The following is a 24,589-nucleotide window of genomic DNA, read 5'->3' as shown; positions in this document are numbered from 1 at the left end:
CAAGAACATTTCCCGCCTGATTCTTTTTTGTCTACTCTCAGCAGGAGTAATGCGTGAGCTTCGTGCTAGTTGCCGGTGCTTGAAACGAAGTGCAATCTGGGCAAGCCGGGCCCGAGCTTGAGGCATCAACAGAAGCTGAAGGAGAGGCGTTTGCGTTTGAACAAGCGACGCGGGGATCTGCCTGGGAAGATTAGGACTTGTGCCAGGAGAAGGAAAGATTTGCAAAGTCCAAAGGAATTATCCTTGCGAGACAGGAAGTCGGGATGGTAAAACTAAATAGAAACTGAGGGGGTGCAAACGGATAAGTAGAAAAGCAAAAGCAAAGCGGGATAGGATGAGACTATGAGGATTATTGTAATGTGACTGGAATCACCACCACCCTGGATAGTGATGAAACAAATCTCTCAGCAGGACCTAATGAGAGAGGAAGGGATGCGGGAATGAGATGGAAGGCTGTGAGAGAATGGGAGAAAGTCAAAAGAAAACAAAAAAGAAACGAAAAGGGGGGAGAAACAAGAAAAGAAAAAGCAATGAGGGAGATCAAGAGATTTTCAGTTCATCGCATCGTCAACCCCACGCGCGATAACGTGTTCAGCGAGTCTTGGGGGAGATGCCGTATGGGGTTGGCATGTCTTCTCTCCGTACGGATAATCAAGTCAGTAAGCTGCAGGTCAAGCATCCAAATTTTCTCTAAGCCTGTCAGACCTGTTGGCCTGCGCTGGTCCAGATCGTCGCTTGCGGACCGAATGAAATGAGCATTAATTCAGTCATTCATTCATTCATTCATTCATTGATTGAGGGACGGATTCTCTCCGTCGACGGGCATAAGACCTGTCAGAGACCATCTTCCCGATTGAGTACCAGGGCGTGTTAGCTCTGAGCTGAAGTGCATGCATGATTGGCGAGAGGGTGGGTGCCAGTGCGACGGATGAAGCCAGAGCAGATGAAGAATCTTTCCTCGCACGCGCAAATCATTATCCCATTGTCGCTCTCTTTCTCGCTCTTGGTTGGCGTGGTTGGCGTGGTCTGCGGTTCTGGATTGCGTAGACATGAGGTTGATAAATCCCGCTGTGGTTTGTTTTTGTTTTTTGTTTTTCTTTTTCCTCTTTTCTTTTTCATAGGGAAAAAAAAATCTGGTTGGATGATCTATTTTTCTCATGCTTTTTCTCTTGCCATGAGGTTCGACAAAAGTACCAAATTATGCAAGTGCCTATACCTAAGTAGTCGTCCTCTCATGCCCCAGAAATAATGACTAGTAAGTTAGCCATTAAGAAGAGTCTCAATCACAAAACCAAACCCCGGCGCCGTCGAGATGATCTCCAAACCTCATTCGGATTAGGTTAGCTCTTAGCTCCTGCAGGAATGATCGCCCAATAAACATTATTAGATGGCATATGGAGGGTCGGATTGGAAGGCAGCACCTGTTCACGCCTCGCCAGCGATTGTTTTTTTTTTCTGGTTCATAGTGGTCGGTATACTCCGACAGGGAGGCGGGGGTGATTAAGCGAGAAAAGGAAGCATGCTATCTTGATATCAGCCCGGCCGGATAGGTCGGCTTTCATGCCTCTGTCTCTCAGCAGGCTATGAAGCACAACAGGTAGAGGCCGAAGTATGTAAGGGATCATCACGCGGATGGACGCGGGGATGGGGGATGAGCGGGCCATGCCGACAGATGAACCATTCATTCTCTCATACCCCGGCAATTGACCTGAATTGGGACTAGAGGTGGCTGTGCCTGTAAGGGAGTAAACGAGATGGAAGAGAGAGTGTGTGTGAGTGAGTGAGTGAGACAGAGACAGAGACTGAGACTGAGATCGCCTTCAGTCTGACAGGCTCATCTCCCAAGCACTGCATTCTACCACGCGACACCCTAAGAAGACCGAACACAGGACGACTAGCAGCAAGCCCAGCTATCTTATGATCCTATCATTTATCATCGTATGATCTCCATCTTAGATGGGCGATCGCCAACCACTCGGCCCGGGCCTATCTATCTCTAAGGACGAACTAGTCTACTGCGTTTGTTAACCTTTTTCAGCTCTTGGCTCGCGATCTGTACCGTATCTTGCAGACTAACTGCGTGTGGTGAGGGCAATAACTTCATTTCGCAACTCAGTGTTGTTGCTGTTGCTGCTACTCCTTGTAAATTCATATTCTGATTTGGATTTCGGAAACCAACCAGTAAACTTCTAGATATAAACATTACTGCAAATGGCTGGGCTTTATCATCCTCACTGCACCCATCGCCGCTCTCGTATGGCACATTCCATAGTCAAACTCGGTACTGTACACGAGTCAACAACTTGACGACATCGGTCGGTGTTAATGGCCTAAATTGTCAATTTCAGGCGAGTATTCGGCGTCTGTTGTGCAACCAACCTATGGTTGAATGGTTGCGACCAAATTTTGAACTGGACGAGCTGAAACTGGTCAGCAAGGTTACTTACAGGGGTCTATCTTTCTCTGGCCTGAGAGGGGCGCATCTGCCAAGCTTGGTGGAGCAGATCGGTGATTCAAGTTTCAACGCACTTACACATGCAAGTCCTTCTATTTATTTTTACCTCCCCCTTCTCCTCTTCCCCCCTTGGTCCAGCCCGACGTTGACAGGTCGGTGGGACAGCCCGTTCTTGCTTTTGGGGGAGGGGGTTTACGGAGGTAAGGCAGTTTACCGTAGTTAGTAACTCAGCGTAGGTACGGAGTAAGTTGACGGTGGTTACCGTACAGTATTGTAGTCACTGCACTCTGTAGATCTCCCTCTCTTTCCTCCACTACCTCCAGCCCTTCCTCCCCTCTCCTCCCACCCCCCACAACCCAACGCCCTCTCCCTGCCTTTCCTTTCCCTCCCTCCCTCCCTCCCTCCCTCCCTCCATCCCTTCCTCCTTTTCTTTGAGCCGAGTAGCCCGCTGCAGTGTGCCGTAAAGTCGACTTGCGACGTGCATCTCCTTCTCTCTCCCCCCCACCCCCCGGGCCCCATAAAAAACATCCGTCCAATCACAGCAATGTGACCAATTGACAATTTAGGGCCATACATGCAGCTCACATACCAAATGCCAAGCGCCCCTGTTCGATTGAGACTGCCACTGCTAGATAAGGAGGTGCACCCGTGGTCCTGCCCATAACTAAATGGCGCGTCACATAGCCATTGTTGACATTTAATGTTTATGGTTGCTGTCGGGTTGATCCGCAACTCAACAACGAAGGGAGGAAGGAAGGGGTGTCTCAGACTATTCTGACTCACTCCAGTGAAGCCGGACAATAACTTGGACGAAAAGACGAAATCCAGGTTTTCTGTGTCATGTCATGACGGCAGTGCTTCAAACAAGGTATCTTAATCAAAAGATTAACATTCGAGTAAAAACAAGAACTGTGCAGTACAAATAGCCAACATGACGACCAGAACGTGGGGGTATCTCAACGATTTCCACCGACCAAAGGACCTCAGAATTCAAAGCAAGAAATGTTTGTTATGCTCACCATGGACAACAGTGCCGCGGGCCCCAGGCTCTTCGCTCACGAGCTCTCGCCTCCAAGTGGTCCGGTAGAGAGAAGCTTATGGGAATTGATGCAAGACTCTTGAGGTCTCTATTCGCTCACCATCAGCCTTGCTCGCCGTAAACCCCAGCGACAAAAGGAATCGTCTGAGTCATAGATTTGGGGAAGCCATGACGATCCTCCGCAGACGATGACAGGCTTGTAAGGTTCTGCGCATTGAAGGTGGGTTGCATTTCCGTGGGCGACATGCTTATTTCGTCTGAATCTTGCAGCACATTCATTTCAGGATTGACCACCCGAACTCGAGGACCAGCGTTGAATGGGGGTGGATACGTAACCGAATTCTGGTGCGTGGCCACGAACCGCAACTGATCTGCAGGCTCCCCTGGCAGGCTCGAAAGGTAACCTGAGGTCGAGATGTCATGATACGCGCCCATCGTCTCAGGCTCCGCAGAAAAGCCGCCTGATATGATTGTCGGTTGGGGGAAGCATGTAGGAGTCAAAGCCACCATGGGCTCTCCAGAGCTCTGCCGGTCGGCATTATGGCTCACATGTGGTGCTTGTGTGAGGCTCAAGGTCCCATCTGAGCCAGTAGTATCCGAACCATTTGACTGCGGGAGGGAGCAGACTGGCTCGTTCGTAATCGGCATCGAGCCGGGACCATGAGTATTTGGCACGCTGTTGGCACTAGCACCACCATTCGATGACATCTCCCGTTCGTTTACAAGCCCCAAAACAGGCATCGCGATTTGCTCCATATGTTTAGCCAAATGCACCGTAAGCTTTTTCCAGCTGCTACAGACATTCCCACAGAACCGGCATGGTTCATCTTTGGGGCCTCTGGGGGTATCATGTCGACATCTTTCCACAAGTTCCCAAAGCTGCTCGACTCCTTGTTCGCGACTGGCGTGCTCTCGCGTGTCCATCGCAATGCCTACCGAGTCAATTCCCTTTCTACCGGGTCCTGGATTCTTTGTTTTTTTCATCTTCGGCTCCGGCATCTTGTGCTCTCGAACGAGATGCTGCACAAAATTATCTTTCCGATAGCACGTATGATGACAATCCGGAAATGTACACGTCCACCACTCTAATTTGCGATGTCGCTCGCTCTCGTGTCGAACCCAATCTGCCTTTCGTTTAAAAGACTTCGGCTCGGTGCAATGGGGAAAGGTGCAGGTAAATGGCTGGACATCCTCGTGGACATGCTTGGTCCAATCAGATGGCTTCTGGAACTTCTTTACCTGAAAGCAAATCGGACACTCAAATTCGGCTGGCAACCGTTTAACTGGCGGTAAAGGCACACCTGAAGGGAACTGTCCCGCAGTCACTGTGGTTTCTCCCACTCTCTGAGCATCGTCACCAGCCTCGTTACAACTCAAGTTATCGAAGGGCGTATGTGATGTATCCGGGACGTGGGGGTTTCCACGAGGCGCGAGAAGCTTGGCTTCACCACTTTGTGCAAAGCAGAATAAGCCGGATGTGCATTTCTGTGCTGCCAGGTCTCCAAGATGTTTTTGTTTGCTGTCAACTAGCTTGCGGTATCGGCGAAGCTGCTCCTGAGCGAAGCGTTCGACTAACTCCAAAGGTAGCCGGGGATTCAACTCGGTGATCTGGGATCTGAAACCATCAAGCGTTGGTACTGGTAGGCGTGACTGTACCGGAAACTGCATCACTAGACCCTTTCCGGTTGGCAAGTCATCATCTTCATCGTCAGCGTCGCCAGTGGCATGGCCTACTTGAGGTGCCCCTTGCAGGTGGACACCGCGGTCGATCACTCGAGGGGAGTATGCGAGGTTAGGAACAGGGGGCCCGCCATGACTCGTCATCAAATCAATCAATCCAGGTGACGACGCTCTTGGCAGCTCGCTTTTGCTTCGCCCCCGTCCTTTGAAAATCGGCCATGGGCTCAGCGTCGAATTTGGTGACGCAGCGCGCAGCGAATCCTTGCCTCCAATGGCAGCCATCTGGCCGGCAATCGCAATAACAGCACTGCTTGTGCTGAGGCTGGGAGACCTAGACCGACCAAGACTTAATTTACGATTAGGAAAAATGTCTTTTCTCATAGAAGGGTCTGTCAATCCATCGACCCTGCCAGCAGTATCGGCGCTCGGAGGAATGATGGATAAATCCGACAGTCGTCTCTTGAGGTGGTGAGAGGGGTTGCGCGGTAGATACTTGCGGAGGCTGCTTCTTCTTTCATGCTTCCTAGCCTTATTGTCACTGATAGTCAGAGTCTCGAAGGAGCCGCCGGTGCCTATGATACTGTTGACCTCGGCGTCTTTCAAGTATCGCGTGCCCCATGTAGCCGCACGAGATGCACTGTCAAGATCTCTTGCTCGTCGTTGATATTCCATCATCGCTGCGCTGGAGCTTAACGGCTGCACCCTAGTTGGGCGAGGAACTGGATCATAATCAATATCCTGCCACGGCGGCGCCTTCAAGAACTGATGAGGTGATGGGTCATTGTCTTCAAGTCTGTTCTGCTCGGTGCTAGGGACATCCTCTAGGCCTTCCCCGGTCCACTCTCTCTCATTTGCATCGGCTGCAGGCGCGTCAGATCGTCTTTCGTCACCAGATCGATACTCACTAAGCTCCTCATCACTGCTTTCGTGGAGGAGAAGACCAGGTCCAGGAACAACCGGCTCTAGGAACTGGGATTTCAGGTTGAAGTAATCCTGCTGGAGAGAAGGATCACCGGCACTTTTCGCCCTGCGTCGAGCGCAAACATGCCGCTTCCGACCGCGGCCAAGGAGAATATCCTCCTCTGCATCGCTATTTGCAGCACTGACCGAAGCCGACCATGACTGGATATCAGCGTTCTTCTCTTCCAGTCGTCTCCAGGCTTCCAATTCGTTTGGACTGGAGATGTAAACATCCGCTCGAGATGGCGGTTCGACACCAGCCTGGCCCGTGTCAGTGTTCGGAACCCAGGAGCCATTGTGTGTCCGAGATATGGGTGTATGGCCCGGGCTGAGGCCTTCGTTGCTAACCTCAAACTCTTCGGGCTCCGAGTCCGTGGTCATTCCGTTGGGTGCCAAGTGCGTGGACGACAAGCCCCGCCATCGCTCAGTCGGAGAAGCATCCCTGACTGGTGAATCTCCTCGGGAATAACTCTCGATCTTGACAACAGGGCTTCGTGCTCGGGCTGAGTCAGGTCCCACCTGTACACTCAAATTATTACTTGGTGCGTTGGTGTTCAGCAAAAGAGGCTGTGGAGTGTGCGCCTCAATTTGGTCGCCGGCTGTTTCCGAGAAAATGTTTGGGCTTCTCATGGCCATGGTTTGTGACGGCTCGGCTGCGCTTTGCGGAGCCGCAGCATGTAAAACAGGTTCATGGCCCGGTATACTCCGCTCCACCCTGTCGCCATGTTGCCAGACGCCAAGGCCCGTTTTCCCGTCCACAGTCAGACTGCTAGACATGATATCTACGCTAGGGGATGTGTGCGCACTCAAATCGCTGGAAAAGTCGTCTGTTGGGCTCAGAAAGTCCGAGTAAGATGCCTCCGGGCCCTCGTTGATAATCTCAGGATCTTCAGTACAAGACTGTGCTAGCAGAGGCGAGGCAGAAAGTGCGGTGCCATGATCGTTCTCGTTGGCCGGCGTTAGTCTTATAGCGGACGACTTGAAGGAGGCTTCATCAGGGTCCACAGGAGCTGAGAGATAGGGATCGGAAAAATTGACATCATGGAAACTCATTCCAGTGGGCGAGTCATCCTGAACAAGCTGAGGTGATAATGTAGACATGTTGGCGGTCATGATCGCCAAGGCAGACGAGTGTTCAATCGAGAAATCTTGATCCGCTGGGACGGGTGCTGATATCCGTCTCCGAGCCTTCTTGGAATAGACGGACAAGACCTTCTGAAGGAGGGGGATTGAAGTAGCGTTGTCCCTGCTCTTCTGAAACTAGCATAAAATTAGAGAAAATTGTACTGGACACAGAGAGTCGGGTCGGATTGTCTTCGATGGCATGTCTATAGAACCATGACCCAGGCGGTGAGACTGCTAGAATGGAGTTAAGCAACTTGTCGCAGGATAGTCTCCGTCCAGAAAACGCCACGAGAAAACCCCCGGGAAGGACCGAATCTAGCTGGAAGAAAATCAGCTTATGCTGTTGCTGTCCGTGTGCCGATGAGTAGCGAGCTAGCAGCAGAAAGTAGGAAGGCGTCAGGAACGCGGGCAGGAATCAGGATTCAATGGGCCAGCGATAATAATGAGATGGCGTGCGATCGGAGATCTGGAGCTCACCGAAGAACAAAGATGGCGAAAGAGAGGATGTAGGAATATTACAATTAGGAGGAAATCAAGTGTGTAGGCAGATGTGTCAGAGATATAGAATAGATAGGATGCTTCAAAAGACCTGAATGAGAAAGAGAGAGGGCGGAGGAGGGGGGGGGGGGGGGGAAGGAAGTGGGAAGAAGGATAATATTGTATGGCGCTAATAAGCCCGAGTGACAAGCGGCTCTTTGCGAGGCGGGCGGACGAGCCACCAGAAAAAGAACCTCGACAGAAAAATAGCAACTGAAACACGAGAAACAAAAGAAAGCGCAGTACTGAGGAGTCTGGGCAGAGTGAGAAAAATGCCGTAAAGGCTAATGGGGGTGGATGGGGTAAGTAAACATGTTAAAGAGAAAAGAGAGTTGATGTCACGATCCTGCCGGGAAAGTAACAGTAGGATCCGTGGGAGATCAGAAGGGAAAATGTGCCTTGCACTCTGACTGAGCCACAATTCACTTCAAGGTGGAACACGTAAGAAAAGGGGAAAGGGGGATATTGTAAGCCACAAGGAGATAGCCATAGTCTAGTCTAGTCAAGATAGCCAAGACAGTTGGTTAAGTCGAGTACTAATTCACTTACTACCTAGTACCTAGTACAGTAGGTAGCATTGGGGCCAGTCAGCGAGAAGATTGGGCGGGGTTGTTACTGTATGTACATACTTCATAGTAGTTGAAATTATAACAACATGACCAATAGTTCATCTGGTCAAGTCCTAACTGTTCAACCACCTTGCGTCCTACGTCTTCCCTTCTTCGATACTAGTCGGGGTTTGTTTCAAACCAATCTTTGAGATGAACCGTGGTTAGAGCGTGGGGGCACTGGGGGGAAAAGGGAAATTCCAGGGCTTGTCTTCGGCCCCACTTGAAGAGGGTCCGTGGATTCTTCAGTCATCGCAAGGTTTTACAATATGAGTTGAGTACTCATAGTTATTTCATACGCGTGAGTATATACTACGTAGTAAGTATTAGGTTAGATAGTGTCAACTTAAAAGTACTGACAGCCTAGTTGAGCCATTAATTCAGTACATACTGTACTATGATGGTTACTATCTTTGATTCCTTCCTCAAACATCATCAAAATTATCATTCTGATGGTACGTAGTGGACTCGGACCAACTCAGCCTCCTTCCAAGCCCCATTCCTCAGCCCTGTCAATCATCACCCCCCCCCCCATTCACAGGAGGGGCTGCACAAAAGACCACATCACTTATGGCCAACCAGGTACTCAGGACACTGACTCTTACATCTCAATACTTTGCTTTAGTCTTGCCTTGCCTAGTATTCCGTTTTCCCTGTTTACCAAGTCATTGGGCTAATTTCATTCATCTTCAAGGCTGCGCCCGGACTCGTGGGTTGAATTGACATCATGTCTGTGGCTGTGCTTACAATACGATATCATTACTCAAACCGGAGGCACAGGAAATCACATAGGAACATCCATCGACAGACCTTTGCCAGCCATCTTACGCACAGAGCAGCCAAAACAAATTAAATGTACACGAAACACAGGTGGAGGTGTTGACGTCTCTTGGAGACTCACCAGGGCAATGGATGGTACATACCGTATCAGATCGACGGACAATCGCTTGACTCGCTCAATTGAAACAAGAAATCTCAATAAGAAACAACCACAACAACACGAGATACCAACACCAGTGAACACAGAATGATTACAGAGACAGGGAAAGAATAAAAGCTTGCGTTCGCAGCGTGGAAAGGATAGAGAGAATACATTGATGAGAAATGAGGTCAACGTTGAGTGAAAACATCCTCCCTAATCGAGGAGCATCGTGAGGAGACATTGGTGTAAAGAAGGAAACCCAGATCCTGTCAAATGAATGTAAGCATAAGCTTAAAGAACTTCCGTAAGCTGCAGCACCATGCCTCATGATAACAAGCACAAGTATGCGGTGTAAAAGGATAGAAGAGTACACCCATGGAGAAGAATAGAAGTAAAAAGCAAATCCAAGGGCGTCAATAATCGAACACATATATTAGTCGTAACTCACCCCCCTCTGATGGCGTCCTGCGATCCGCGTGTTCAAACTGTAATGTCCACAGGTGCGCCATTCATTTCATCCCTGCATCCTTTGCTCTTTTTGGATGAAGGGACATCCCCATCACGGTGGATCGATTCACGCGAGCCACGGCGGGAAGATTCATCCCCACTAGCCAAGGCGTCCGTGGACTTCTTTGCCAGCTCCTGCAGCCGGGCCATTACCACGGGAGAATCGGAGTAGAGGACGCAACCCTGCGAGTAGGTGCAAGGTTGAGACTTCTCCTCTTCTCCAATAAAGTCCTCATGAGCTGCTTCGCGAGTGATTCGGGGAAAGGTTCTGAGGATGACATGACGTGTCGGGTCCTCCTTGGAGCTAAGAGTACCTTCCTTGGGAGTCCCATACTCCGTCCAATCGTCGTTGGGAACGATATCGGCGTCCGGCGCTGGCAGTGAAGCCAAAATGAGCTCTCGCTCAACCCGAGCCAGTCGCCAAGTTTCGGCTGCTAATTTAACGATCTTCCTTACACCAACTAGAAGCGCGTCCAAATTCCGGGGGTCTGCAAAGTGCTTAAGCTGATCAATGATCTCATCAACAATGACCGCAGCAACCACATTGATTGATTGCTTGGCATCCGATGTAGTGTAAGCTGCCTTCAGTGTTTGCTGTCTCCAGAACGCTTCGCGTCGCACGGATTTGCGTCGGATATCCATCGAAAGCATCTGGAAGAAAGTGTCCGCTTTATCGTACCGTCGGCCAAGGGTAAAGAGGAAAGGGTGGAAGATCCGATAAGTCAATGTCTTAGACACGACATGTTGGACATAAGCGGAGCGTAATTCACGCGAGGCCGGAGTGTTATCAAGGAACGATGGCAGCTCAGGTGGAAGCTTGGAAAGGATGTCCTTGGGAGGATCAATTGGAAGGTACGAGAAGTGCTCCTTAGACAGGGAGACAATAAGACGAGAGAGTTGGCCGAAGCAATCCAAACTAGAAGTCGGAATATTTATCAGAGCACGTACAATTATAGCGTTATCAACATGTCATCATCATCATAATCAGTCTATAGAGAAAAGAGACAACATAGGAAAGGAGAAAACAAATGATTGTGAGTCGATCTGGTTCATGCAAGAAGGAAAGGGAAGCGAACGAGAGATTCAGACGTATCATCAAGTCAAATGCAAGTATCGGGGAGTTCGAGTCCCATAAGAAATGAGAAGTAAACACAGGGAAACACATTCTCTGAACGAAAGTCGGGTACTAAAACATATTCTCAATGCACTAGGTCACTTACAAAAAAGAATCACCCTTCGTGCTCTTGAGGTCAGTGGCTTCTCCAAGGCTGTGTAGGGTCTTTCTCAACCTATCGCAATCTTTGTCCAAGTTGTCGATTGTGAGGCGCATATTCTCCACCGCGTGTTGAAGCTGCTTCTCCTTGACAGCAACATCCTCCTCTAGTTTCTTGTTCTCACGCTCGAGGTTCTCGATGGTTTCGGTCTTCTCTGCGACTTGCTGCTCGAGAGAAGACTTCTCGTCCGCCCATTGCTGCTGCTGATCGGCAAAGTCCTTCTTCATCTCAGCCACTTCTTCTGCATGACTGTTGTTAAGAGACTCGACTTCGCTAGCATGTGCTTGGTGGGCTGCATCCAGCTCCTGAGCATGTCTTTCACAGGTGTCCTCCAATTCCTTCTGTTTATCGGCGAGCTCGGTGGTCCTAGTCTCCAGTTCCTCTTTGGTGGAGGCCAGCTCAGTCACCTTGGAGTCGAAGTCGGCCTGCAGGGCGTCATGTGCCTCCTGCATCTGCTGCTTCTGGTTCTCATATTCATTCTTCATCGCCTCTTGCTGGTCGAGTAATTCTCGCTCGCGTGCTGCCAGGGCTTCTGCTGCTGCTTTCTCATCCTCCGCCTTAATCTCTTCGAAAAGCTCGGTCAACTCTTGCTTCTGGGTTGCAAGAGCTTCCGCCTTCTCTTCCTTGGCTTTGTCCATGTCTCGCTCATAGGTCTCGTATGCCTCTTTTAGGCTGCTGTCGAGCGACTCAACCTTATCCTCAAGCTCGGCTTTGGATTGGGTGAGCTCCTTGTTGGAGTTTTCAAACTCAAGCAATTTCTCTTCAAGATCCTTCTGCTTCTCATCGAGGTTGCCTAGCTCCATCCGCAGCTCGTTGATCGTGTTCTTGAGCCTAGTGGATTCCTCGGCACTCTCGTTCGCAGTTTTCCGCATCTGATTCTGGAGTGCCTCGATGTAGAAATCCTTGTGCATCAAAGCCTGCTCATGCTGACTCTCCATCTGCTTGAACTCGGCCTCCCGTGCCTGAAGCTTGCCCTTGGTATTTTTGTAGCTCGAGAGCAGTCGGCCGATGTCAGGAATGGCGTCCTGAATTCTTTGAAGGAGCTCGATAGGCTCCTCATGTTCAGGAGGAGAGATTGTGCCTCCCTTCCCATTGAGGCCATGTCCATTGGCAAAGCCCAGGTCGCGCAACATCTGGAATGATGCCGCTGAGCCTGGATCTATGGAGCCTCGAGGTGTGGGGTGGACGTTAGGAGATGGCTGATAATAGGCATACTGGGGCAAGTACCCATTGGCGCTCATCATAGGCGAATGATAGGATGGAGGATAGGGTGGCATGGCCTGCAAGGGCACTCTTTGCCCCATTGGCGGCGGGGCCGACTGAGGAGACATTACGGGCGACATGTGCCCCCGTGCTAGTGGACTGCTGACCTTCGGAACTGGAGATGCGGGTTTGGCGACAGGAGAAATGTGTTTCTGGACAGGAGAGACTGTTTTCGCCACAGGAGAGGCGGTTCTCTGCTCTGGGGACGTCGGTTGCGCCATGGGTGAGGTTGGCTGAAATACTGGGGACTCAGCTGGCGGTGTAGGAAAAGCATCCTGCTGCGCCAGAACAGCAGGCTCCTCTTCTGGCATCATAGTTTCAGCCATCAGTGAGGTATACTGTTGTACAGGCGGAGCCGATTGCGGGACGGGCGAAAGAGCACGTGGTGTCGCAGCAGCACTTTGCGGAGCAGGCGAAACGGATTTGAAGGATGGAGATGCAGCGGGAGGAATCGGTGAAGCTGCTTGAGGGATAGGAGACGCAGGCTTAGAAGCGGGTGGAGTTGTTTGCTTGGGGAGCGAATCGGATTCAGGAATGGGCTGAGCGAGCTCTGCTTCGGAAAAGGGCTCAGACATGACAGGGTTGTGCAAATCGCCAGCAGAATCCGCAGCGTCAGCGTAGGCAGAAGCTGCCACGAACTGATCCTCCGTGTGCGCAGGAGACTCCAAGGGCTCTGCAGATGTTGGGACGAACGTGGGCTCAAGCGGTGTTTGTGGTGCTGTCACTGGGTTCTCCTCCGTGGGCGCTGCAGTGCCACTGGGCTCAACCAGAAATTGACTGTCCTCCTGAGTCCCTTCGGCCTCTACCACGGGGGTTTCCGGCGAGCCTATTGCCTCCCAGGCTGGCTCTTGTGGTTGTTCAGGGTTCTTCTGTACATCGTTCACGTCTGGCTCTTGGCTAGGAGCAAGCTCCGAAATGGCTGGCTGATCAGACCAGCCCTCGTCACTCACTGGGGGCTGAGCTTGAGCCTCGGTTTCAGGAATAGTCGAGTGTTCCTCGACAACAGCTGGTGGTTGCTCCAGTTCCGATTTTTGGGGTGGCACCGACTCTAGTTCCAATGCAGGTTCTGCTATTGTTTCAGAAATAGTTTCTGTCGCTGCTGGTTGCGATTCGATGGCAGCTTCGACTTGCGGTTGTTCTTGCTCGTACTGCTGCTGCTCTTGTTGTTGTTCTGGCTGTGTGTCGTGCTGTACTGGCTGTTGTTCTGAAAGCTCTGGTTGAGGTGTCTCTGATTGTTGGTCTTGCCAGCCTAAGACTTGTGGTTCCTGTTCGTAACTGGGGGTCACCGGTTGAGAGGGTTCCTGCTGTTCGTCTTGCTGTTCTTCGAGAGATAGCTCAGGTTGAGGTGTCTCTTGTTGATTTAGTTGTTCATCTTGCTCGACAGCGGCAGGCTCGGGCTGAGGTGTCTGGGTCCCAGAGGCCTCTTGACTCTTGCCCTTCTTATTCTTTTGTTTGCTATTAGCCTTCTTGCTGTTTTTGCCCATGATTGATAGTAGTGCGTGCCCAAGTTGAAAAGTAAGGCTGACAGACGTGTTCCCAGTAAGCTAGAAACTTGATTCTATCAGTAGAGGCTCGATTGGGTGAACGTGGGTTTAACAATGTACATTTGCAGGCGCGTTCGGCGGTGTCAAGTTATATTCCGGCTCCGTATAGGTACAGAGCGAACGCAAGGAACCGAAATTGGTCAGTCTGGAAGCGTGGGCGATCACACGATCAGACAGAGTTTCTCGGTGGCAAAATGGGTAGGGAGAGAAAAGGATTAGTAAAATAGGAGGAATAAAGAAAGAATTAGAGAATATGCAGGGAGTGGGCACAAATGAGTGCCATACACGAAGGCAAGTGACTGCGTGTCAGATGGCAGCTTCGCCGGCGGGCAGACAACTCGGAATGCCAGGATGGCTTTCCACACGCTGGCTCTTAAAATAGTTGGGATGCTGAGGGCTGGGGACCAAAGAGAAGAGGGACGTGGAGGGAAATTTGGACAGCTAATAACCGGTTCTCAGAGACGCCCAAACCGGGAAAGAATCGCATGGTGAGAGAGAGTCATTTCAACCAGCCTCAAGGGGGCTGGGCAAGGCGTCAAACGGACCGAACCTTAGAGGACGATTGATACCCATCGTCGGTCGTGGATACGGAGGCCAACTAGGCACAGGAGGCAAGCATGCAGACACCTGGGGGGGAGGGGCAAAAGAAAGGAGTCAGAAGGGTGGACCGAAGCATTGGAGATCCGACTTATCCCAGACCCAATCACCTCACGCATTGGGCATCAAAGACGCGATACTCGCGGTGACCGGAAGAATCAGAAGAGGGTGGGGAAAGGAGAAAATAGACTATGAGTAAGAACGAATAGCTATTCCAAGCTCGATAGCCTAAAATGTTCTTCAAACACCGCCGCCGGGGGGAGGAGGTGCAGTTAGGACTGTACTCGAGTAAGATCGTACTGGTTGGGAGGAGTATGTGGGTGGGGTATGGTGTGGGACAACGCTAAGTACAGATCGATGACATGTCCCCCTTGATAACCAGAGGATGCGGGGTCCACATGATTTGGCACAAGATGAAACCCAATTGACATCGCGCTAAGAGTGAGCAGTGGGGAGCGCCATGTTGAAGTGAGGCAGTTAGCCATGCATCAGGGCCATTAGGGCCACCAGCCTGGGGTGCGGTGTAGAGGAGTGTACGGAGTAGACTCGCTCGCTACCTAGTCTAGCCGCTACTGACAAGGAAGCCAGCACAGCGAGCGACCCGCCAGACGTCGGCCCATGCACCCACCATGCACCAGTCAGTCAGTGCACCACCAAACACCGTTCGAGGGGGGTTCAACTCTCAAGGCGAAGGGTTTCCCTGATCCCTCGGAAAGAAGAGGGAGACTAATAGTTGATGCAGGTAAGGCGATGGCCCGAGGGTCCGAGGGTTCACATTTGACCAACATGCAGCTTTTGTTAGGCTGTCAGAGATTGACATGATGCTTTGACAACAAGAAGCAACCTGATGAATTCCCGGGAGTAATTAGTCACTACAGGATGTATGTACAGTGCTCCGTACATGCTGTCCCAAGTTCACCGCAGCCCTGCCTTTACTTACCTTAAGGTACAACAACAGCGCTAATCCCGCTGGGGTTAAGACCCGAGCATGGCAACCCTAAGCCCAATCCAGATATTGTATCACGTGATATCCACCTTGAGCCGTCCTTCTGCGCTTTCAACCTCACCAGCAAGCCCAAGCGACGGCATCGTGATTGTTCGGCGCTGCCAATTATTTTCTTCCACACCATGTTCTTTGCCAGGCGATCGGTAGCTTCGGCGCGGCTACTGCTGCGGAACCAGCAGCCCCATCGATTTGGCTCTCATGCAGCTCACCACGCTGCCCCTGTGAATGAGAGCTTCGGCGTACGTTCCCCTACCTAACGGTTCCCTCCGATTGGGAACGATCAACCCCCCCCATCCGTGTCGCCCGCGATGGCTGCTAGGATCATACGCTGCAAGATCGCATTGTTCCTGCTTCTTCAAATGAGTCAGTTGGGCTAATTCTTGAGATCGACCCATCCCTACAGCGGAGTTTCTACGTCACCGTCGGCACCTTCGCTTCCTGCTACGTTATCCACCGCATCCACAAGGCCACTGAGGAGTCCGGCTCCCAGTCTTGGATCTCCAACCTCATCCAGAAGTGGACTCCCTCGGAGCAGGTCTTTGAGCAGAGAAACGCCATCCGGACGGCGGTAATGGAGAAGGCTGCTCGCGACCGCCACTTGTTCGCCAGTCAGGGCCCTAGCGAAACATATGGATTGATGCAACCCGAGTACGAAACTGCTATAGCCTTCCTATTTTCAGAATCGTGGGCACTAACGTATGCCCTTTGCACTTTTTAGGGTCAGCTTCCACGCCGTTCAGCCTATCAACCTTGTCGCCGGCTACGATGCGGACCTCAGCAAGGTTGTCGCACACTACGAGCGCAAGAACCAGGCCATTGAGGAGGACCGTGTTGCCCGGATGAAGGATGGCAAAGTCGTTTCTCTCTATGAATAGTTAAGCTGAATTGATTTGATTTGTTTGGTCACAAAACTCTGTCGGTAGACCTGGGGAGCACGACACGTTGTACATGTACATATAATAAGACAGAGGTAAAAGGTCTCGATGTCTTTTTTTTCTTCTCTACTCAGCCAAATTCTTGACGAGTCACCCTTGGGGCTGTTCTACAGTGCCATAGAGTGAGTCTTGAACAGCGCAACAGCTACGTAACATATCATGTTCGCTTCCGCGCCCGAGCCAATGAGAGTGCATGTTTATCTAAGCCCAACTATATTCCATCATGGCAACACCAGAACTGCATATCGAGTACTCAATACTCCTATCCAAGCACGATTTCGAGAATTACTCTTCCAACACCTTCAGACTTGATATCTAGTCGCTCTTGCACCCTCAAGTTACCGCCACTGATTCCTCCCACCACAGCAAGGAACTCATCCACCCCACCACCCACGCCGAAGTAGACCTTCTTCGCCGCTATCAAAGCCTGGCTTGTGAATCCTTCCTGCGCAGGCCGACGCAATAAAGCAAGCAACGTTTCCGAAAAGGCCTGCAGCGAGGCAGGAGAGTAGATGGTCTCGCTTGCGAGAATCAACGCATCGCTTCTACTCTGTTCACCGGATGAAAACACCAAGTCCACGAATTCGGGCGACCAAGCGCCGGAGACGAATTCAATAGTAATCCCCCGCCTTTCCAGGTCTTTTTGGAAGCTCGCGACAAGCTCGGGACTAATGTCCAGTAACTCATCCTCAGTGTCCCCGTCTTCGGGCGATAGAGACTCGGCAGAGAGCGGCGTTCCCTGTGCCGAGACGATGTAGCTCCATGTCAGAAGGAGGTTCGGGAAAGTGACGAGACGGAGAACAGCGGAGTTGTAGTCCGCGAATGTGAAGTGGACCCTTCGTTGAGCATTGGGCTCCATTGATAGCAGCTGTGCAAACAGGGCTAAGGATGGCACGGCAGTGCCTGCCCCGAGCTACAAGTCATCGGAGCATTAGTATGAGCTCCTTGAGCCAGTGGGCCGTCCCAAGTGTCTTTGCATCCACTCACCTCGATGAAATGCCGTTTGTCGGCAGTTTCCGTCATCGCACTCGTCGCATTAGCGTCGAGAAGCAATTTCGCAAGGTCCAAGGCACATTCCCACGTTTTAAAGCCTCCCTCGTAGAAGTTGGGCTTGATGTCGCCTTTCTCAAGCCCAGTGATCAGCTCATAGTTGTCTTCCCTGTCTTCGGCAGTATCTTCTGCCATCAGCTGGGTTCGAATGTCGTAAACATCCCGGCGTGCAAGCGTCACTGGCTTCCCTGAGCATCCATGCTGGGAAATAGGGATGGCAAGCTTGTTGTACGAGATTTGTGAGGGAAGCGAGGGAATCTGCAGCACGGTTACACCTAGTCACATCTTGCATGAAGCAGATCCGGGATTTGAGAGCTTGCTTCCGACGAGGACTTACCCACTCTGACATATCATGACGCCTGGCTGGCACCAACTCGGGGAGTGTATCACTAATGCCTTGTCGGAAAGTGAAGCCTTCTTGATTGACATCGCCGGTATCATTTTCGTCAATATCAATATCATCGCCCGCAAAGCCAAAGCTGAATGTGGACGACATGATTGAGGCAATTGAACAGTTTAGCCGCTAGCTTTTCCTTCTACAGCTTTCTTTCACCGCGAACTTGATCGCGCAATAGCAATTTTGAAATGTGCAATGTGCAATGTGCAATGTAACAGTCTCCCAGTTACTTTCGGTCGAAATGAGGTGGGGTATCCTGTAACTTATAGATTGCACTGCTGGCGTACAAATGAGTTTGTGGTTCTTCAGCAACAGCGTGTAAGCTCAGAGAAACAGATTCTTTGAGCTATGGTACATAGAATGGCAGCTTTTACTGTGCTCGAGATGTTAGCAATATTACCACGCGTGGTCGACCTCCAGCCTGACAAGGTCTTGATCCTCTAATTTTTTTTTTGCAGGCCAGGGAAAAAAAAAAGATGACTAATCATTTTGTATGGCCGACGATTTCCATACAAACACAAAAGAACCAGAGTTCTCTTTTCACTCAAGACGAACATTTTTTTGTCGGGAGTTGGTTCAACGAGTATTTTCGAATATTCTATGTGATTGCAATACACTAAATTCAAGTCTTCAATACTACACTTTAATTAGTATTTAGCCCAGAAACAGATATATTCATTATCAACCGTGTATGCTGCGTTCATAATTAATTCACAAGGAGATTCGTAATTCTAACAAGAGCGATGAGTTCTATGCAAGCTCCTCACCATGCACAATGTTCCATGCCTTGCTTCGTCGACTGGGTTCCACCGAGTCTTCAATCGATGGGGTTTGATCTAGCCCTCTAACGGGTCTATCTTCTATTGCAGTAAACAGTTCTCAATCCTCGACGACCATTTAATCAAGCACTGCCGTTCTCAAGGGGGCGGCTAGCAGCCACGGCTTTCTTAAGGGCCTGAAGGACATCAGCCGTTAGATCTTCGGCATCTTCAACACCGCAAGAGATGCGAACGAGGTCATCGTAAACACCGGCGATCTCACGATCGGCCTTGGGAATACCAGCATGGGTCATGGCTGCGGGAACCTCGCAAAGACTCTCAACGCCACCCAAGCTCTCCGCCAGGGTGAAGACCTTAGTGTACTTGCAGAACAAGTGGGCAGCCTGCTCTCCACCCTTGATACGGAAGCTCAGCATACCACCACCCATGCCTTGACGGTGCTGCTTGACAGCGATAGCGCGCTGCGGGTGAGAGTCGATACCGGGGTAATTGACGGAAATGACATGGGGAGAGGCCTCAAGGGCCTTGGCGACGGCCGTGGCATTGGTGGTGGCCTCCCGCGCACGCAAGTGGAGAGTCTTCAGGCCGCGGTGAGCGAGCCAGCAGTCGAAGGGCGACGGAACAGCACCAATGGCGTTCTGAAGGAAAGTAAGACGCTCTTTCAAGCTGTCCGAGTTGAACGCGGCAACACCCATGAGGACATCCTATTCCTAGCGTTAGCTGATAGGTCCTACTGATGGGGAAATCGCCAGGCTTACCGAGTGACCGTTAATGTACTTGGTGACGGAGTGAACCACAATGTCGGCACCATGATCCAGGGGGTTCTGAACATAGGGGCTCATGAAAGTGTTGTCGACGACCACAATGATGTTGTATTTGTGCGCGATGGCAGCAACCTTCTCGATATCGACCAAACCGAGGGTAGGATTGGAAGGGGTCTCGATCCAGACCAGCTTGGTCTCGTTGGGGCGGATCAACTTTTCGACATTCTCCTCAATGCTGGGCGTGAATGTCACCTCAACTCCATGAGCAGATGCGACCTTGGTGAAATAGCGATGGGTACCACCGTAAACATCGGAGACGGAGACAATGTGCGAGCCCGCAGCGAGAGACTGCAGAATCACGGCAGTGGTGGCAGATCCAGAGGAAAAGGCCAGAGCATATTTACCGTGCTCAACGGCAGCGATAGCTTCTTCAAAGTTGTCTCTGGTCAATCGTCAGTGTCCGTCATAGTTTGGGAGGGACCCCAAGCTCACTGACCGGTTTGGGTTCGAACTGCGAGTGTACTCGTAAAGACCGACGGGGGAACCAACGCTGGTTTGTGCGAATGTAGTAGACAGAGAGATCTATTTCTTTTGAATTAGTAGTTGCATGATGACCGAATTTCTGGCGAGGAGAACTGACCGGAGCAATGACAGCGCCAGTGGTAGGATCATGGGGAGCACCAGCATGCACGGCCAAAGTTCCGAAGCCGCGTGCCTGAGAGACGGAATCTCCGTTTTGAGCGACCATTATGACGAAATGGGGTGGTTGAATGCGGAAAGAGGGTTTGAGAGATAAAGGAAACCAGGAGGAGGATTGGCTTCGATTATATAGTATGCTATGCTAGTGAGCCAATTTCACAAAGAGATGATGTGATTTCTCAACGTTGCCGTTTGCGATGGACACAGGACCAACGGGTTGACTTATATAGGAAGTAATAAACTGAATGAAGTTGGAGTGGTTTTTGTGCAGGCTGTAAGCACGAGAATGTAGAAAGACAGACAGATTTGTAATAAGAACAGAACTCCCTCGAAAGAAAGGACTAACTAATATAATTTTTGCCGGAATGCAAATGCGAACCTGCCAAGACTCCCAAGGGCGTAGAAAGGACCAAACTCCCTGCTAAAGAAGAAAAAAAAAATCCAAAGAAGAAAAAAAAATGAACCAAATTCTCCTAGATGGACGAAGATGAGTTTCTTTTACGTTGCCGACTGGAGAGCTTCCGGAAGTCGATAGGACGAAGCGGCGGGCAATTCCCCACTCCGCCTTCCATTCATTCTTCCATCCGTTCCACAATTGGATTATAGTACAAATAACTTTCTCGACTGCCGCCACTAACCGCCCGCTGCCAGTCGGAGATGTCGGACGAGCGTCGGATCTTACCTAGTACTATACTATATTATCCTACTCAGTAATCTATGTACTGATGACTACTGGGTATATACTCAGACATACTCGATACTCAATACACACACTATAGATAGTCTCTCCGTCCTTCACCGCATGCTTATCAGTATCGGTTCAACGCACCGCACGGACTCTTGCTGATTTCCTCCTTATTCTTGCTTTGAGCGGTAATAATCATGATTGGCAAGAAATGACCAAACTATTATTATAATCATCAATAGGAAGGTAGGAAGGTATCTAAACATCGCCAGTAAAAATGAGAGCAGAAGGCACGGTGCTTATGCATGAATAACATCATAAGAACTCATCTTGAAGATCATTCGCCCTCAGACAGAATAGCATAGAAGCAAAACACAGTCGCCATCTCTCCGATATTTACACAAGACGGTCCCAGACCGTAGCAGGCAGGAGAAACAGAGATAGATGGCAGGTTTCAATTCGTCCCGGTGATTTCCAGTCATACATCCCGAATCCGTACATACATGAGGAAGGGGAAAAGAACTCTCTAGAACACCCTAAAAGAAAACCCCTAAACATCGCAGAAAACGCCCAGCCCTAATGCGAACCTGTTTGCCGTTACTGTGAGGTGATTGCATGCCTTGTACAGGTATTGTTCTATCGAGCGACCATCTGATTGGAGCCAGGGCCGCCTAGGATGCCAGCCGATTGATGTAAGGAGTTGGCAGGCCGGGAGGAGAGAGAAGGAGATGGCTCTCGTTTGGACGAGGCCGATTGGAAAAGGCCCAGGCGGGCCGACGGGGGAGAGTAAGCAGCATGCTGAGAGGTGCCTTGAGGGGAGCGGTGGTCGAAAGCGCTGTAGGAGGCGGGATGTGGTTTTCGCACGTCGAGCGGGGAGGAGCTTAGAGATCGAAATCCAGATCTCCGGTCTGCATCATAATCGGGGTTGACGAAATGGCCAAGATTTGGAGGAGCTTGTTCTTGATCGAACGGGGTGTTATTGGCCGATGAATTTTCCGCGATGGTGGAGGCTGAGCCGTTGGGTGCGTGGATATCAACCACTCGTTTCTGAGCAGCAGGGGTAGTGTATGCAGGGGCCCGGGGATTTTCGTAAACTCGGTTCTGGGGTCTTTGTGAAAATTGTTGGTGTTGATGGACGGGATGTTGAGGGTTGGCCCATGGTGTCTGCTCCAAGAAAGCCTCCTCTGCTGATGTACGGAAGACGCTCGATGACATGGCTGGCATAGTTCCCCGGGGTAAGGCAGGTTGCTGTTGAGCAAGTGGGGGTTTTGTTTCGATAGATACCTGAGTATAAGGGCACGTTAGCAGGGGTTGCCGATGATTTGCAGCATGACTGAGATGACTTACGCCCATTTTCTCCAGGTCGTCTTCCAGCTCAGAAGGTCGCGCCGCGGACAGCAAAGGCGCCGCAGGAAAGCCAACGTATTTTGCGACTCCGGCCATAATCGAGACTTCTTGATTATACGCTGTTTGATGCGCGATTTGTTGTGAGCGACGCGTCGGGAAAGGGATATAATGCTGTGGACTGACGCCGTCCGTCTTGAATCGATCGTGCTGTATAGAGTAGAATTGTTTGCTGATCGCGCTAGAATGCTTCTCGCGAATATCCCGAGTCCGCTGGAAATATGTGCTGTGTGCTTGCGCTCGTTCAGCCAAACTCTTGTTCAGCAGAGCCTGTATTCGGTACTGGAATAGCGTGTGCTCATATTTGATCTTTGAGTCTCTGTAGCGGGCGAGGCAGTCGAGCTGCCGCAGGAATTCAGGATGCGTTGGATTCGGACCATTCAACATTTCAAGTTCCCGATTCAGTTTAAAGATTCTCTCGTCGTATATTCTAATCAAATTACATAGGTCAGTTATGAGGGGCCAGGTGAACCGGCGGTGGCAGCAACTTACTTGTCACGCAGCGTTGCGAATTCTCTTTCTAATACAGCTAATGAGTCCATGGCAGCCATTCGTTTCGCTGCTAGGAGTAACATGTTAGCTACGTGTCCATGCATAACCATAATAGAGTGTGATCCGAAGACTTACACTCTTCTTCAATTTTAGCAGCAGCTTCACTGTCGTCCACATCTTCACCGCGCTCAGCGGTGTCATCTTCCGCAAGATTGTCATCGACTTCCGCGCCCATGTCACCGATGCCGTTATCCATATCGTCATCTGCATCTCTAGCTTTCCGTCCTTTCCGCTTGCCCTTCTTTGCCCTTTTACCTTTCGTGGGGACTGCATGCGAGGTTAACTCGGGCGTCTCATCTGCCGGTGTATCCTCTTCAATGGTTTTAGACGGGTCTTCCATGGGCTCGGGGCTTAGAGCGATATCGTCTGGAGGTGGGTCGCTCAGATCACTCTTCACTGAGCCGCGACGTTTCTGTGACGGTAAGTCATCTTCGTCAATTTCGGTACCCAGCTCGTCGCCGGACTCCAAGCGCTTGCGTTTTTTGCCAGTGCCTTCTATTGATAGCGTTGAGCCCTCGTGCCCAGAAGTCTCATCTACCACGTCATTGATGCGGTTGATTCTGGCGCGAGGCTTGCTGGGTGAATCGTCTGCAGCATGTTCTTCTTCATCTTCGACATCGTCATACGTCGTCGACTGGGCCAATTTGCTGGGGCTTGGCTCATAAGCAGCTGCACTCACGACAATGTTTGTTTGGGAACGGAAGTTTGGGGAGTCCTCGATGCGCTCTGTTTCCGCTTCCGAGTCATTTTCCGGGGCCACCCTCTCAGGCCTGGGAGACTCATAATCGGATGGTATATTTTCGGACACATCATCAATCTCACTAAGACTACTCGATCGGTCGTCACCCATTATCGAATCGTCTAAGAGAAGGCTCTGTTCCCCATTGGCGATGGTAGTGTTCACCCCAGGTGGCGCACCCACCGCCGCGGGCTCTGTACTCTCGGCGACTTCCATCTTCTTGCGCAGCAGTCAAAATAATCAAGTAAGGGGGTGTAAGGTGATTGAAGAAGTATTGATGAGGCTAAGCTGAGATTTGTGGTCGGTATCCTGGTGGGAGGGGGGTGGGGGAAGAGGGATGCTGGGCGAGACGGTCAAAGCCGTAGACCTAAGGCCGGAAAAGCCAGAAAGTTAGACATATTATACACAGACATTTCACCAAAGCAAAGAAAAAGATATATAGTCGGAACGACAGTCGATCAAGCTCAAAAGCAGGGTGGAGGAAGAGGGGAGCGACAGAGTCCCAAAGGCGGTGCGGAGATTTGATCACACCCCAGATAGAGCGAAAGTCACTCTCGCTCCCGGCTTGGGCTCTGAGAACTGCGCCGGCCCGACAAACAGGGCTCTAGGCTCTTGTTCAAGGGTCTGGGGTGCTGAATCTAGTGCGGTTGATCCAATTCCGATCCTCCACTGGCTCGAAAAGCATTGGGAAACATACCGTTTAGCAATGCGCCGACAGTGAAATCCGTAGTGTTTCAGCTGCCGCGACCGAGCACGATTCCCTGAACCACCGCGGTCGCGGAGAAGGAATCAGGGAATGTAGGCCTATCCACAAATTTCCAGAGCCCCGACCTTGCATTCAAGTATGGCTTCGGTCTATGGGAATGCGCAGACGAACTTCTGATCAACGAGAAGCGAGAGGGACAATGAGGAGGCGGTTGTGGTGGGCGTCGACTTTCAGGAAGCGGGCAGGACGACAAGTGCAGCGTAACGGAAGTCTGAGCGGCATGGAAGAGAGAAGCGTAGTCGGCTGTACAAGGAGAACGGATGCAAGCAAAGGTAAGAGAGAGAGGAATGGAATGAAACAAG

The 24,589-nt window shown here is 50.9% G+C and overlaps 6 protein-coding genes across 6 annotated transcripts; 1 reads left to right on the top strand and 5 right to left on the bottom strand.

The window, feature by feature from the left end:
• Positions 1–3,125: 3,125 nt before the first annotated feature.
• ASPACDRAFT_79415 (putative C2H2 finger domain protein) lies at positions 3,126–7,384 on the bottom strand. The gene has a single exon (XM_020205403.1). The coding sequence runs from the start codon at positions 7,233–7,235 to the stop codon at positions 3,597–3,599; it is 3,639 nt and encodes a 1,212-aa protein (XP_020055863.1). The 5' UTR covers positions 7,236–7,384; the 3' UTR covers positions 3,126–3,596.
• Positions 7,385–9,806: 2,422 nt separating this feature from the next.
• On the bottom strand, positions 9,807–13,854 carry ASPACDRAFT_52835 (uncharacterized protein; the record flags this gene model as incomplete). Its single annotated transcript, XM_020202661.1, has 2 exons — positions 9,807–10,749; positions 11,054–13,854. 2 exons carry the CDS (start codon positions 13,852–13,854, stop codon positions 9,807–9,809), a joined length of 3,744 nt encoding a protein of 1,247 aa, XP_020055862.1.
• Positions 13,855–15,639: 1,785 nt separating this feature from the next.
• On the top strand, positions 15,640–16,392 carry ASPACDRAFT_61287 (putative NADH-ubiquinone oxidoreductase 178 kDa subunit; the record flags this gene model as incomplete). The annotated part of the gene is made up of 3 exons (XM_020203649.1): positions 15,640–15,756; positions 15,921–16,165; positions 16,236–16,392. The coding sequence occupies 3 exons, from the start codon at positions 15,640–15,642 to the stop codon at positions 16,390–16,392; spliced, it is 519 nt and encodes a 172-aa protein (XP_020055861.1).
• Positions 16,393–16,620: 228 nt separating this feature from the next.
• ASPACDRAFT_1889078 (protein-histidine N-methyltransferase) lies at positions 16,621–18,320 on the bottom strand. Its single transcript, XM_020198507.1, has 3 exons — positions 17,840–18,320; positions 17,440–17,760; positions 16,621–17,365 (listed from the first exon to the last, which is right to left on the bottom strand). The coding sequence occupies exons 1-3, from the start codon at positions 17,996–17,998 to the stop codon at positions 16,715–16,717; spliced, it is 1,131 nt and encodes a 376-aa protein (XP_020055860.1). The 5' UTR covers positions 17,999–18,320; the 3' UTR covers positions 16,621–16,714.
• A 241-nt stretch (positions 18,321–18,561) lies between these two features.
• Positions 18,562–20,450, bottom strand: ASPACDRAFT_79405 (cystathionine gamma-lyase CYS3). Its single transcript, XM_020205402.1, has 4 exons — positions 20,083–20,450; positions 19,939–20,024; positions 19,437–19,884; positions 18,562–19,382 (listed from the first exon to the last, which is right to left on the bottom strand). The coding sequence occupies exons 1-4, from the start codon at positions 20,188–20,190 to the stop codon at positions 18,801–18,803; spliced, it is 1,224 nt and encodes a 407-aa protein (XP_020055859.1). The 5' UTR covers positions 20,191–20,450; the 3' UTR covers positions 18,562–18,800.
• Positions 20,451–21,066: 616 nt separating this feature from the next.
• On the bottom strand, positions 21,067–24,116 carry ASPACDRAFT_121023 (uncharacterized protein). Its single transcript, XM_020196398.1, has 4 exons — positions 22,858–24,116; positions 22,723–22,792; positions 22,174–22,660; positions 21,067–22,110 (listed from the first exon to the last, which is right to left on the bottom strand). Exons 1-4 carry the CDS (start codon positions 23,735–23,737, stop codon positions 21,463–21,465), a joined length of 2,085 nt encoding a protein of 694 aa, XP_020055858.1. The 5' UTR covers positions 23,738–24,116; the 3' UTR covers positions 21,067–21,462.
• Between the last annotated feature and the right edge of the window lie 473 nt (positions 24,117–24,589).

This window comes from Aspergillus aculeatus (genome assembly GCF_001890905.1).
Source record: "Aspergillus aculeatus ATCC 16872 unplaced genomic scaffold ASPACscaffold_9, whole genome shotgun sequence".
Classification (NCBI taxonomy): Eukaryota; Fungi; Ascomycota; class Eurotiomycetes; order Eurotiales; family Aspergillaceae; genus Aspergillus; species Aspergillus aculeatus.
This window is presented reverse-complemented; position numbering and strand designations above follow the sequence as displayed.